This window comes from Toxorhynchites rutilus, chromosome 3 (genome assembly GCF_029784135.1).
Source record: "Toxorhynchites rutilus septentrionalis strain SRP chromosome 3, ASM2978413v1, whole genome shotgun sequence".
In the NCBI taxonomy this organism is placed as follows: domain Eukaryota; kingdom Metazoa; phylum Arthropoda; class Insecta; order Diptera; family Culicidae; genus Toxorhynchites; species Toxorhynchites rutilus.
In genome coordinates this window covers 275,981,213-275,993,948 of record NC_073746.1, presented here as the reverse complement: position 1 = coordinate 275,993,948, position 12,736 = coordinate 275,981,213, and the positions used below count along the sequence as shown (strand labels likewise).

The 12,736-nt window shown below is 40.6% G+C and overlaps 2 protein-coding genes across 2 annotated transcripts; both read right to left on the bottom strand.

Moving 5' to 3' along the window:
• Nucleotides 1-2,735: 2,735 nt before the first annotated feature.
• Nucleotides 2,736-8,537, bottom strand: LOC129774251 (uncharacterized). The gene is made up of 3 exons (XM_055777959.1): nucleotides 7,085-8,537; nucleotides 6,902-7,010; nucleotides 2,736-2,961 (listed from the first exon to the last, which is right to left on the bottom strand). The coding sequence occupies exons 1-3, from the start codon at nucleotides 8,535-8,537 to the stop codon at nucleotides 2,736-2,738; spliced, it is 1,788 nt and encodes a 595-aa protein (XP_055633934.1).
• Nucleotides 8,538-8,738: 201 nt separating this feature from the next.
• On the bottom strand, nucleotides 8,739-11,273 carry LOC129774250 (uncharacterized). Its single transcript, XM_055777958.1, has one exon. It carries the CDS (start codon nucleotides 11,271-11,273, stop codon nucleotides 8,739-8,741), a length of 2,535 nt encoding a protein of 844 aa, XP_055633933.1.
• Nucleotides 11,274-12,736: the final 1,463 nt, after the last annotated feature.

The following is a 12,736-nucleotide window of genomic DNA, read 5'->3' as shown; positions in this document are numbered from 1 at the left end:
AGTGGTTCTCAGATTTTCGTGAAAAGTGGTAATTTGGTTCTTTATCACAAAACATGAGACCCGTATTTTCTTTTTTTTTTGTTAGGGTGACCATTTCCATTTTAAGGTGGTTCTAAAAATGAATTATTTCCACTTTTTCTCAAAAATGACTTTTTTTTTTAATTCATAACTTTTGAACAACTGAACCGTTTTGGATGATAGACTTATCAAATTAAAGCCAATGAGATAGTCTTTTATTAAAAAATATTGAACCAGCAAAAAATGGATTTTCTTTTCGTAATTGTTGATTGTAGTCGTTTTTTTGTTGCTTTCATGGCTCTTTTTTCCATTACAAAAATTCATAACTTCTGAACTACTAGACCCATTCAGATGATCGACATATCAAATTTAAGCTTATTAGTTTTCTTTGAAAAAATATTACTTTTAGGAAAAAAATTGATTTTCGTTTTTGTAATTATTGATTGAGTCAGTTTTTCATAGTTTTCTCGATTAAAGATAGAAGGCGTTACATTTTTTTTCTGGAAGGCTGAGGACCTTCCACATAACATATCTCTTTATCAGAGATACTATCTTTGAAAAAATATTACTTTTAGGAGAAATTTCGATTTTCGTTTTTGTAATTATTGATTGATTTAGTTTTTCATAGTTTTCTCGGTTAAAGATAGAAGAGCCTACATCTTTTTTATTTTTTTTCTTGAAAAGCATAGGATATTTGACATAACATATCTCGATATCAGAGATGCTTTCTTTGAAAAAATATTACTTTTAGGAAAAATTTCGATTTTCGTTTTTGTAATTATTGATTGATTTAGTTTTTCATAGTTTCTCAGTTAAAGATAGAAGGCGCTACATTTTTTAATTTTTTTTCTGGAAAGCATAGGATCTTTGACATAACATATCTCGACATCAGAGACGCTTTCTTTGAAAAAATATTACTTTTAGGAAAAGTTTTGATTTTCGTTTTTGTAATTATTGATTGAGTCAGTTTTCCATAGTTTTCTCGGTTAAAGATAGAAGGCGCCAATTTTTTTTATAATTTTTTTGGAAAGCTGAGGATATTTGACATAGCATATCTCGATATCAGAGATGCAATTTTTTTCGTTTTTGAGATATGATTTTTTCAAATTTGGGATGTTTTGAGTCTTCTTCAATATTCCTATATGACTAGACTAAGCCTATGCGACTAGACTCCAGTTTTTCCACAAGTGTGATATTTTTTGAAAGAAGGTTAGCTTATTGGCTTCAATTTAATATATGGATCATCTAAATCGGTAGTTCAAATGTTATGAATTTTTGCCAAAAATTTTGCAAAAATGCATTTTTTTTAATTTTATCTTTATTTCTCGATATCTCAGATATCTCAGTAGTACCTGCTACATTCCTGAAATTTTGAACTTTTCATAGTTGAAGTATCTACTTTCCATAGGAAATATAGAAAAACAGATCGGTGACAGTCACTTCTCCGATTTTTGACCACCTGCAAACCCATCCTTAACACGATAAGCCCCGTGGCGGTCCCTAGGGACTGACATTGAGCTTTTAGTTACAAAAACGTTGATTACTGGGACCGACAATTACTAAATAAGAAAGTAAAAAGAAATATGGTTTGTTTTCGGATGTTTTACGATGTGTGACTACTTTCTTGTCGAATTTCTGACTATTTTCTTTTTGTACAAAAAAATCTTTGGGAACGGGGACCGATATTTGCATCACTAAATTTTGTTTTACTGGTCTGATTGATTAGCTCAAAGTAGATCTAAACTTTCTGATCCCACCAAACACAGAGTATTGCCTTCCGTTTATAGCGATTTGACCGTACAAGCGATGTTGATGTTTTCCCTGGATTTATCCAAGCCTAGGATTCTTCAAACAAATCCACTGTTCATCGCTAGTGAAAATCCGATGGAGTAATGACTCTTTTTTTGAACCCGACGAGCGACGAGGTTTGAACAATGTAACTCGCAAAGCAAACACCAATTAATCGATGGGAATTTTCGTTGTTGAGTCCACTTCCACTGATTTTAAGTCTGAGCTTTCGAGTCTGATTCTGAGTCCTATTGATATTTGCTTTGGCAAGAAGGACGACCATGCGAATTTCGACTTTAGCTATCATTTCATCCGCCCTGTATTTTTCGCTTGTTTCCATTTTTGCTGCTCTCTTTATTCCTTCATTTATTTATTCATCATGATTCATTGGAATCCCCATCTTTACTTTAGCGCGACACTCGATTTATTCCCATTTTTTCAGCTTCTTTGGGCGAGTATAAATGTCACCTTAGCATATCTTTTATTTGGTAAACTTTTCTAATATCGTTGTTGTGAATTGAAGTGAAAAGCTTTCATTTCACAAGCAAATACAAGATCTCTTGCCAATAAATATCTTTAAGCACTCAATTTTCCTCGTTATAAAGGAAGGCCAGCTATCGGTTGATTTACGAGTGAATATCATAAGCCAAGCCACTATTCGGTTTACTAATCCGATTGCATTATTCATAGCACATGTCCGTCCCCTGCAAAATGCTTACTTAACAGCGGGGAGATGCTTGTATGTTCTTCATGGTCAAACAACGAATCCGATTTCCTCCTGGCGGCGGAAAACACACATATGGCCAGAAAACGCCACGTATCGATCCGTCAGGACTACGGTAAGCAAGCGATAATACATAAGTGGCATCAAGCGAGTATGACTATACCGAAAGTTCAGGGAGGCAGGACGACAATGCAGTGCTAAGTGGTCATCCTCCAGTCGTTCGGTCGATCTGCTGCGATGGTCGAAAGTCGTAAAATTTTAATACCCTGCGGCCATCGATGCAAAGCGGCCGCACAGCATTGGAGGCCCCTTTCGTTTCTATCCGGCAGAGAGCCATACTGTAGTTGCAGCCATTGTTTGGTCCGGTGTGGTGATGCAGCGGAAGTGAACGACGGTGGGTAATGGGCACGTATCCGGTGAAGTGATCTACCCTGGAAAATATTAGAAGCTGAAAGAACCACTTTGTTTGAGAGTTTCTGTCAGAGTTCGGGAATAAATTGCGATGTGATGATGGGGGTGGTATAGCAGGAAAGCCGGTAGCTATATCCTGTTTAGCATGTTTCACCGAGATATTTATTGATTCTGACAGCGGTTTACCGCAATGAGCATTGATTGGAAGGTTACTTCGGTTGGAGAATAACGTGTTGGGATATTGTTGCACTATGCGTGAAACCGGGATTCACCGAGGAAACCTTCTATCCGCCAACGGATCAGGGTGGCTTGCCGCTCAGTGTTACTTCAGTGAACCTTGGAATTGATTCAATCTAACCAAAATCAATTCGATGAAAACATTTGGTAATTTATTCTCGCAATCGACCGGAAAACGGAGAACAACATCTTCCGGAAAACTTCTCACTCTTAGGGAACACACGGAATCGATGCGAACTTTCATCTCCACCCACATCCATTTTCTGAAGGGATTGAATTCATGGTTTGCCTCGAAGAATGGGCGTGAAACTTCGCATTGAATTGAGGGATTAATGACTGCTTTCTGTTGTAGTCCTGGTGCTCGCTATTTGGGACTACAAAAAGGGGAAAAATGGTGCATGTTTTCCGAGCTAGCGAACACAGAACAAGACACGACTTCCAGAATTTATGCAAATTGCTCCGGGGCTGAAGGTTCCGTTTGAATTTTGAGATAGTTTATCGCTCGTTAGGGCGTGTTTTAGTGAAATTAGTATGCTAATAACGGTGGGAAAAAGGGGATGGCTTGCGTCTGATTTTTAGATGTTATGATATTAAAACTTAATTCCATCATCGTTACAGAAATAATGATTATTTAAATTTTGCTCGCAAATGTGCCGCCTGAGACAATAAATTCTCAGCATTCTATGATATGCTCGAATTCGTGAAAATTACTTTTCACTGAGTTGTCAATAAATAAGGAAATACGACGATGATTAGATTCTTTCGTTAAGGCTTCATGGGTTCCTATTTTCCTGAAATTCTAATAATCTAATAATACTAGTTACAAGATCATCTGTATATATGTTCAATTAGTTGTTGCCTTGTGTGGAAGCCTGCGATTACTCGAAATAAAATGTTGATGATCATAGTGATTAGAACGTATTCGGTAGGACATTGGTAGATAAAAGACAAGAAAAGGTCAGATTGATAAATGGAAAATGCTCCAGCTACTACTCCCAGGAACGTTTCTACTCTCATCTGCACTGAGAATATATTTTGAACGGGATTTAAACAGATTATTTTGAACCTATGAATATGATACGAACAAGCTGATCCCTTTGTGTTGAATTTCAGTAGAATGGCAGGGGCATGGTATCGTATGTCGAAACTGTGCAGTAGAGGAGTATGCATACATCCTGAATAAACTTCGTTCCCAAAATATGCGAGGAATCAGGAGCATGAAAATCACGACAAATATGAACATTTTCTCTGGCTTATGTTTGATGGTGGAAGCACAAAAATCCACAGAAAATTCCAAAAACTTTAGATGGAAACATTTTGGTCTAGAAAGTCAACACCCCATACCATATCAGCGCCAGTAACACACACCAATTCGACATCATATATTAACAAGTATCAGATAAATCATGCGGATGTATACCATTGGTTGTTTTGTGTAGCTTTGGGATGCTGAATTACTTGAGCGTACGCAAAATTTTCTTGACAGCATATTGCACCACTTTTCGGCACATCAGACTGCGCGATGTACGAGAACAAACTTCTCAGGAAGTTTCTCATTCGGTTTAGTTATTGAAACTTCCGCTGCTACGAACAGCGTACAGTACCGGCTGATGAAGTTACGGAGCGATCTTGAAATCTATTTTAATCCACTCAAACGATGAAATTGAATTATCTTCATATCTCGTTCGGAAGAATGCGGAGATGAAAAGTACGTCAAGATGCTTGGATAATTACGCTGATGATGGTAATGTAATTTAAGTTTTTTTTCGTGGAAATGGAAACTCTTGAAAAAAAAATTTCCGCAGAATTGCCAATGTATCTGAGTAATGTTTCATCCGGTGGGCGATATAATATCAGCAAATGGTCGGTCTGAGGCGGCATAAGAAGCAAATAAGAACTTTATAATCAGACTCGTTGCTTCTGCCGATTTCACCAGAGAAATATTGTTGAAATCATGCATTTTTTCTTCTCTTAGCGCCAGAAATGTTGAATAAAAATTGCTTTGACCAAAAGATTTGAATTTTTCATGCCTCACCTGCGGAGTTTTACATTTCCATACAACGAGTTATGAGTTGCTGTTTTTACGAAGTTACAAGGATACAGAAATGTGCGATGTTTGACGAAAAAAATAAACACAAATGGAAACAATTAGAAACACGAAACAACTTTTGTCGTTATAAATGTTTGGGAATGTTCTTGTACCCTTTTGGCAATACATTTAGATCTTATATATAAAACAAAGTTTTTTTTTCCATACGTATAAATCATCATCACAAGAGAAAGGATGGTCTTCGTCAATTTATCCGTTATCCGTTTCCGTCAAAAGAAATTAACGTTGACGACTGTTGCGACGCATAAGTGGTCGTGTTTCAATTTGTGCCGGATTCCGTGACTGTCCCCTTTTGCTAGTAGCTTTTGTTCACTACGCGAAATCTCTCCCCGAGTATGAAGCGAATTTCGTTGTTCGATTTTTCAATTAAGAACACTGTTAGCACCAATGACTACACATTTTATTACAATTTTAGACTATACACTAACAGACTATTACTACATTTAATTGAACTTCATACATAAATACATATAATTTTTACATTTAATTTACGGTGGCCGAACTGCACTCTAACGGAGACAAAAAACGATTAAATTCAAAAAGTGCCCTAAAGCTCTTGCAAAGCACAATGCCTGCTTTATTCCATTGTACGCAATTATTATACGTATTGCGTAAAATCTAGAGTTAAGCTTTTACCCATATTATCGCAACTATAGTGCATTTCAGTTGGATCTACTTAAACGGCTCACATCTCTCATTGAACACTATAGAAACGTCAACATAGCCGGCCACCTAAATTTGTTTACAAATTTACAGAGTACATAGTGCAGTGGTGATCACATTATAATGTTAACAAGTGTTTATGCTAATAAATGAATTTTAAAACCATATCCCTATTTGTGTTCTCTTTTCACTCATTCGGACGTGATGATGACTTTGTTTAGTGGTGTGCTGTTGTGCTCGGAAAACGGTAGTGGACAAATCCGAGAAACGGGTCTCTTGTATGTTCCATTTGTTGTCTTCACCGTCACAACACGGGTTATTCAGCTCAGTCAGGTATTCCTTCTTCCATCTTGCCCAGTGATCTTGCACTATTTTTTGAAGTTGCTGGAAATGCTTGAGACGATGTGTTGGAACGGTCGTATAATCTGGATCTGGCAGACAGTTCAAAGATGAGCCAGTCAGAAAATGCCCTGGAGTCAATACGTCTAATTCGGTGGGATCGTCGGATAATGATGTAAGAGGCCGTGAGTTCATATTGGCCTCAACTTGGGTAAGAATTGTGGAATAGTCTTCAAAAGACAGTTGAGTGTTGCCAATTGTTTTTGACAAGGTTGTTTTCGCTGTTTTCACGCCTGCCTCCCACAGGCCGCCAAAGTTAGGTGCTCTTGGTGGAATAAAGCTCCACTTTATTCCCGAATTTGTGCAGTTGTTAGCTATTGTTTGCTGATGATTTTTGTTTTGCAGGAAATGGTAAAGTTCAGCCAGTTGGTTTTTTGCTCCTTGGAAATTGGTTCCATTATCAGAGTGTATTTCCGCCGGTGTACCTCTACGAGCGATGAATCGACGTAGGGTGGCTAGGAAGGACTCTGTCGATAAGTCGCATACGAGTTCAAGGTGGACTGCCTTTGTTGCAAAACAAACGAAAATTGCAATGTATGCCTTTCTTGAACCTGCTCGGCGGTGTACGGGCTTGAGATAAACTGGACCACAGTAGTCTACTCCGGTGATCGTGAATGGTCTGCCAGGGATAGTGCGTGCTGTCGGTAGTTGCCCTACAGGCTGTTGTATAGGAACAGGGTTGTGGCGAAAACATCTGACGCAATTATGAAAGATTTGCTTCGCGAGTGTCGTACCTCTGATTGGCCAGAACTGCTGACGCATGGATGCCAGGATCATGCGGGGACCTGAGTGTAGGGTTTGGGTGTGGAAATGCGCTGCAATGAGACGCGATAGTGGGTGTTTGTATGGCAGAATTGAAGGGTGCTTGGTTTGGTAATGTTGTGTGGAATGCTTGAGCCGGCCACCAACCCGAAGTATGCCTTTCTCATCAAGGAATGGATGTAACAATTTGAGATAAGATTTTTTCGACACAATTTGATTCTTTCTGAGGGATTTGATCTCCTCAGAGAAAACTTCTGATTGCGCACATTTGACCAATGAATCTTTTGCAGTTCCTAGCTCCGATGTAGTCAGGAATGGTTCTACGATTTTGCTTTTGAGTCGACACATGTTAATAAAGCGGAGGACGTAGGCGGTAACTCTCACCAGACGCTGAAAGGATGAATAACGTTCGAACAAGTGGAATGGTTCGGGGACATTTAATGTCAGCACTGTTTTACGTCGTTCAGTAATTCCATCGTCAGGTGGGTGTAGCTGTGTTTGTTTCGGCCATTCGTCTTCCTTCTTATGCAGCCAAGCTGGACCCACACGCCAGCTCTCAAGTGGGACGAAATCGTTCGGCAGTAGCCCACGTGAAATGTGATCAGCAGGGTTTTCAGGTCCTTTCACGTGGTTCCAAGTGTGTCCGTGTGTGAGGAGTTGAATTTCTGCAGTGCGGTTGCCTACGAATGTTTGCCATGTATTGGGTGGAGCTCGAATCCAGTGCAGGACAACCATCGAATCTGACCAGAACCAGCAAGGAATTCCCTCCATTCCCAGCGCTGCAGAGACCTTAGCGTAGAGTTTCGCTCCTAATAGTGCAGCACATAGCTCCAATCGCGGAAGGCTGAGTCGTTTTAGTGGTGTTACGCGTGATTTCGAAGCGATGAGCTGTATGTTTATTTTGCCATCCTCACTGGTCGATGATCGAGCGTAGATACACGCACCATAGCCTGCTTCAGAGGCGTCGCTAAATACGTGAAACTGCACGTCCTTTTGTTGTGGTGCTAGAAAGCAACGATGTACTTTAAAGTTTTTCAAAACTGCTAGCTGGGCATAAAATTCTCTCCACCGTGCTGCGATTTCTTTTGGCACGGGATCGTCCCATCCGATACCTGCCGACCATAATCTTTGCATCTGGATTTTTGCCCACGATATAATCGGTGACACGAGCCCGAGCGGGTCGTAAAGTTGGGCAATTGCAGAAAAGATTTTTCGTTTCGTCCAATCATCGTTGTTAGTTGTGGCTCGTACATCAATGCATAGTAAGTCTGGTTCCGTCTCCCAGACGACTCCCAGAGTTTTGACTGTCGTTTCTGACACTAGATGAAGTGTTGTTGATGGATCGGTTTCACCATGATTCAAGTCTTCTAGAACGGCACGTTGATTTGAATTCCATTTTCGTAGGGGAAATCCTGCTTCTGCCATTATTGATTGCATTTCGTTTCTCAGTAGTATAGCATTTTCGACGTTATCGGCTCCCGATAGGAAGTCATCCATGAAAAAATCGTTTTTCAGTGCCTTTGCGGCTAGTTTGTATTTTTCTCCAGCATCGTTAGCAAGCTGCTGAAGAACCCGGGTGGCCAAAAATGAGGATGGAGACAAACCGTAAGTTATTGTCTGAAGCTCTTACTGTTGGATAGGATCGGATTGATTAAATCTCCAAAATATTCGTTGGAGAGCTGCATCCTCAGAGTGGACACGAATCTGGCGATACATTTTTTCTACATCCGCTACAACAGCGACGGAATGTTTTCGGAAGCGAACCATTAAATCTACCAATTCATCCTGCACAACCGGACCCGTTAGAAGAGCATCATTGAGGGAGTAATTCGTTGATGTTTTTGCTGAGCCGTCGAAAACTACCCTGACCTTGGTTGTCGAACTGGATTCCTTAAAAACCGGATGATGCGGGAGAAAACAGACCGTTCGCGTTTCATTCATTTGGACCTCGTTGTTTACCAGTTTCATGTGACCCATCTTTAAGTATTCTCCCATGAATTGATTGTAGCATTTTCTTAAATCTTCATCTTTTTCCAAACGCCTTTCCAGATGTTGAAATCTTCTGAGTGTTGTGCTTTCCGATTCGCCTACTAATTGGTGGAAGTCTACACGTTTTGGATAACGTACAACATAGCGACCTGATTCATCCCTGTGCACCGTATTTTGAAAATGCATTTCGCAATCTTCTTCCTCCCGAGAGCGGAGTTTTTTACCCGGCAGTTCTTCAATGACCCAGAATTTTTCAATCGCTTCATCTAATGGATCCGTAAACGCTGCGTTGCAGCTCACCCGTGTATCCTGTCTCTGCCGATCGACTTCACCAGCAGCCACCCAACCAAAGACGGTGTTGATAAATATTGGCAATGAGTTGCCAACCTTTCGCACCTGGATCCGGCCACCATCCAAACGATGAAAATCGTAAAAATATTGCGACCCAAGAACCATGTCAATCGAACCAGGAGTGGCGAAACCTGGATCAGCAAGCTCCATATCTGGTGGCGGTTTCCACTGTTGAAAATGAATCGATGTGGAAGGTTGATCATCTGTAATACGATTCATCACCAGAAAATCCATTGGTTGATGGAAATCGAAAATTCTCGAAGCAATGGTTGCAGATACCTCACAAGCAGTTTGATGATGCGATCGCCCTATGCCAGAAATTGCTACCCTCTTGTTGCGTCGCGGAAGTTTAAGCAATTGGCAAAGATTTTCTGACATCAGATTTGCCTGGGAACCACTATCCAACATTGCCCTCGCGAAGTGGGGCCTATTCCATTTGTCCTTCACCTTCAACAGCACGGTAAGAAGAAAGACGTGCGTATCATGAGAACCCAATGCCAAGTTTGTCGAAATTGATGTCACCGAACTAGACCCTGATCCACCGGAGTTCGATGCATCTCCAGATGTTGATGGGTTATCCATTGTGGGAGAAGGAGAGGAACCAGAACCAGGAAATCCAGGATGCAGGAGTGTGTGATGCTTTTTCGAGCACGTTCTACATCTGAATTTCGAAGGACAATCCCGTGCCATGTGGTTTCTGCCCAGACAATTGGAACAAAGTCGTTTTGAATTCGCCAATTTCAAACGCTTGTCCACTGTAAAATTGTTAAATTTGGAACACCGTGATATGAAATGCTGTTCCCCACACGAGACACAACTTGGACCCTTGTTGTCGGTCGCCGAGTTGACCGACACCTTAGCTGCATGTGTTTTAGTTGAATGTGATGGAGCCGCCGAGTGCACGACGGATGTGCGTTGATCAACATTGACTGCATCTAACACTCGTGTCTGTTTCTTCAGGAAGTCCACCAGCATCGCATAGGATGGATTCTCGTGCTGCGTCGCATGTGCCTCCCAGTGCTTCTGTGTCACGTCGTCGAGTTTCGAAACTAATACGTGCGTCAACATAGCCCCCCAACCACTTGTCGCCTCTCCTAATTGGTCAAGAATTTTTGTATTGCGCTCAAAGCAGTCTATTATGTCGTGAATGCCGATCGCTGATTCCTTTTTTATTTTAGGATATTCCAGAAGTGCGTTGAGGTGCCGTTTTTTCAATAGATAAGTATTGGAGAATCGTATAACCAAGCCATCCCAAGCAACCCTGTAATTTGCGTCACTCATCGGATAAGCATCGATTAGTTTCAGCGCATCACCCTTAAGAGCAGCCCGCAGATAATGAAATTTCTGTATATTAGACAACTCAGACGAAGAATCAATTAAAGCGCGAAAAGTATCATGGAACTGTAGCCAGTTTTCATAGTTCCCATCGAACTCAGGCAGGCTGATTTGTGGCAAGCGTACGAATGTGTGTGCGTTGCTCCCAGCGCCAGGTGTAGAGAAAGTACTTGAGGATTGCTCTGCCTGTTCTACTAATTTTCGCGGTAGTTTGCTCTCCAACCCTGCCCTTACCTGGAAATATTTTTCCTCAAATTCTGCCCTAATCTGACGGTGCTCTTCTACATTCTCCTCGTGCTCCTCTAATTCTTCTATCTCTCGCTGAATCTCCTCGAATTCGTCCCATTTCGCTTCGAGTTTCTCCAGACGAAGCTTGATTTGGCTTTCGTTTGTAGAACGGTATTCCAGGTTAAATTGCTCCGTGCGGCGAAGAAAGTCGACGATGTTGTCCCTCACGTGCAATTTTGGTTTCAGCTTCTTTCCCATGATGAAACGAAATGAAAGTAGCCAGTACGATTCCTAGGAGAGCAACAAGAGAAGCACCCTTCGAGAGACAAATGAAGTTTTGGACAAGTACTCACCTTGTGAGCCTGTCAATCAGGCCTTGTATTTCAAATTCTCTCGGTTGTATCGATGTGACGAATATTGCACTCGTTCAAGCCACAGGTTGAAGGCACAAATATAAATCCAGCGCAGAATAGGCCCAGCTAGCCAGAAGTTGAGAGCCACTATCCCAACTCCACTACCGGTAGTATAATCCACGCCGCCTTTCTATGAGCTGTAATATACGACAAGCGAAGCACCTTCCTGATTCGAAAAATTTATTTGGACAGGTACTCACCTTGTGAGCCTGTCAAATAGGCCTTGTATTTTTCGAATAAATATCCGTTGGAACGACGAACCAAAATTGTTATCACTCCAGTAATCCGCGTTGGTGACAAATCCTAATTCTGGTCTTCCAGTAGATTACTCCAGCCAGCCATACACCGTGTCTCCGCTCCAAATTATTCAGCCACCGAAATGTATACCGGAACAGAAAAAACGACCACGTAGAACGTACAATTTAATTTTGTTTTGTTGGACAGACTCTCACCTTTTGAGGCTGTTCAACAAGCCTTGTATAAATTAAATTCCAAAATCCAAATCCAATTTCCTGTTCCAAATTGAAATTGCGCGAAGTGATGGCGCCTCAACAATACAGACTATTCATTTGAATACGCTCTTTGAATTCGCGCATGAAGAATGGCGCATTGTTCCTGTCCATCCTATTGTTCCGATATCAGAAGCAGTTGGGACTTCCGGAATTGATCCTTGAAACACTGAATCCTGGTCACGGCACCAAATGTTGCGACGCATAAGTGGTCGTGTTTCAATTTGTGCCGGATTCCGTGACTGTCCCCTTTTGCTAGTAGCTTTTGTTCACTACGCGAAATCTCTCCCCGAGTATGAAGCGAATTTCGTTGTTCGATTTTTCAATTAAGAACACTGTTAGCACCAATGACTACACATTTTATTACAATTTTAGACTATACACTAACAGACTATTACTACATTTAATTGAACTTCATACATAAATACATATAATTTTTACATTTAATTTACGGTGGCCGAACTGCACTCTAACGGAGACAAAAAACGATTAAATTCAAAAAGTGCCCTAAAGCTCTTGCAAAGCACAATGCCTGCTTTATTCCATTGTACGCAATTATTATACGTATTGCGTAAAATCTAGAGTTAAGCTTTTACCCATATTATCGCAACTATAGTGCATTTCAGTTGGATCTACTTAAACGGCTCACATCTCTCATTGAACACTATAGAAACGTCAACAACGACATTGAGCTACATGTATCGTTATTATGAAAATAATAATGGATTTTCAGGTGGAATATGTATATTAGTCTTAAATATAAAACAAAACCAATCGAATCGAAAATTTTCTAAGATTT

Coding starts and splice junctions, on each gene's coding strand:
- LOC129774251 (XM_055777959.1), bottom strand. CDS start 8,537: ATGGCAGAAGCAGGATTTCCCCTACGAAAATGGAATTCAAATCAACGT. Junction 7,011..7,084: donor GCAGTTCTGGCCAATCAGAG/GTACGACACTCG, acceptor CCTATACAACAG/CCTGTAGGGCAACTACCGAC. Junction 2,962..6,901: donor GCCCGTACACCGCCGAGCAG/GTTCAAGAAAGG, acceptor AATATTTTCCAG/GGTAGATCACTTCACCGGAT.
- LOC129774250 (XM_055777958.1), bottom strand. CDS start 11,273: ATGGGAAAGAAGCTGAAACCAAAATTGCACGTGAGGGACAACATCGTC.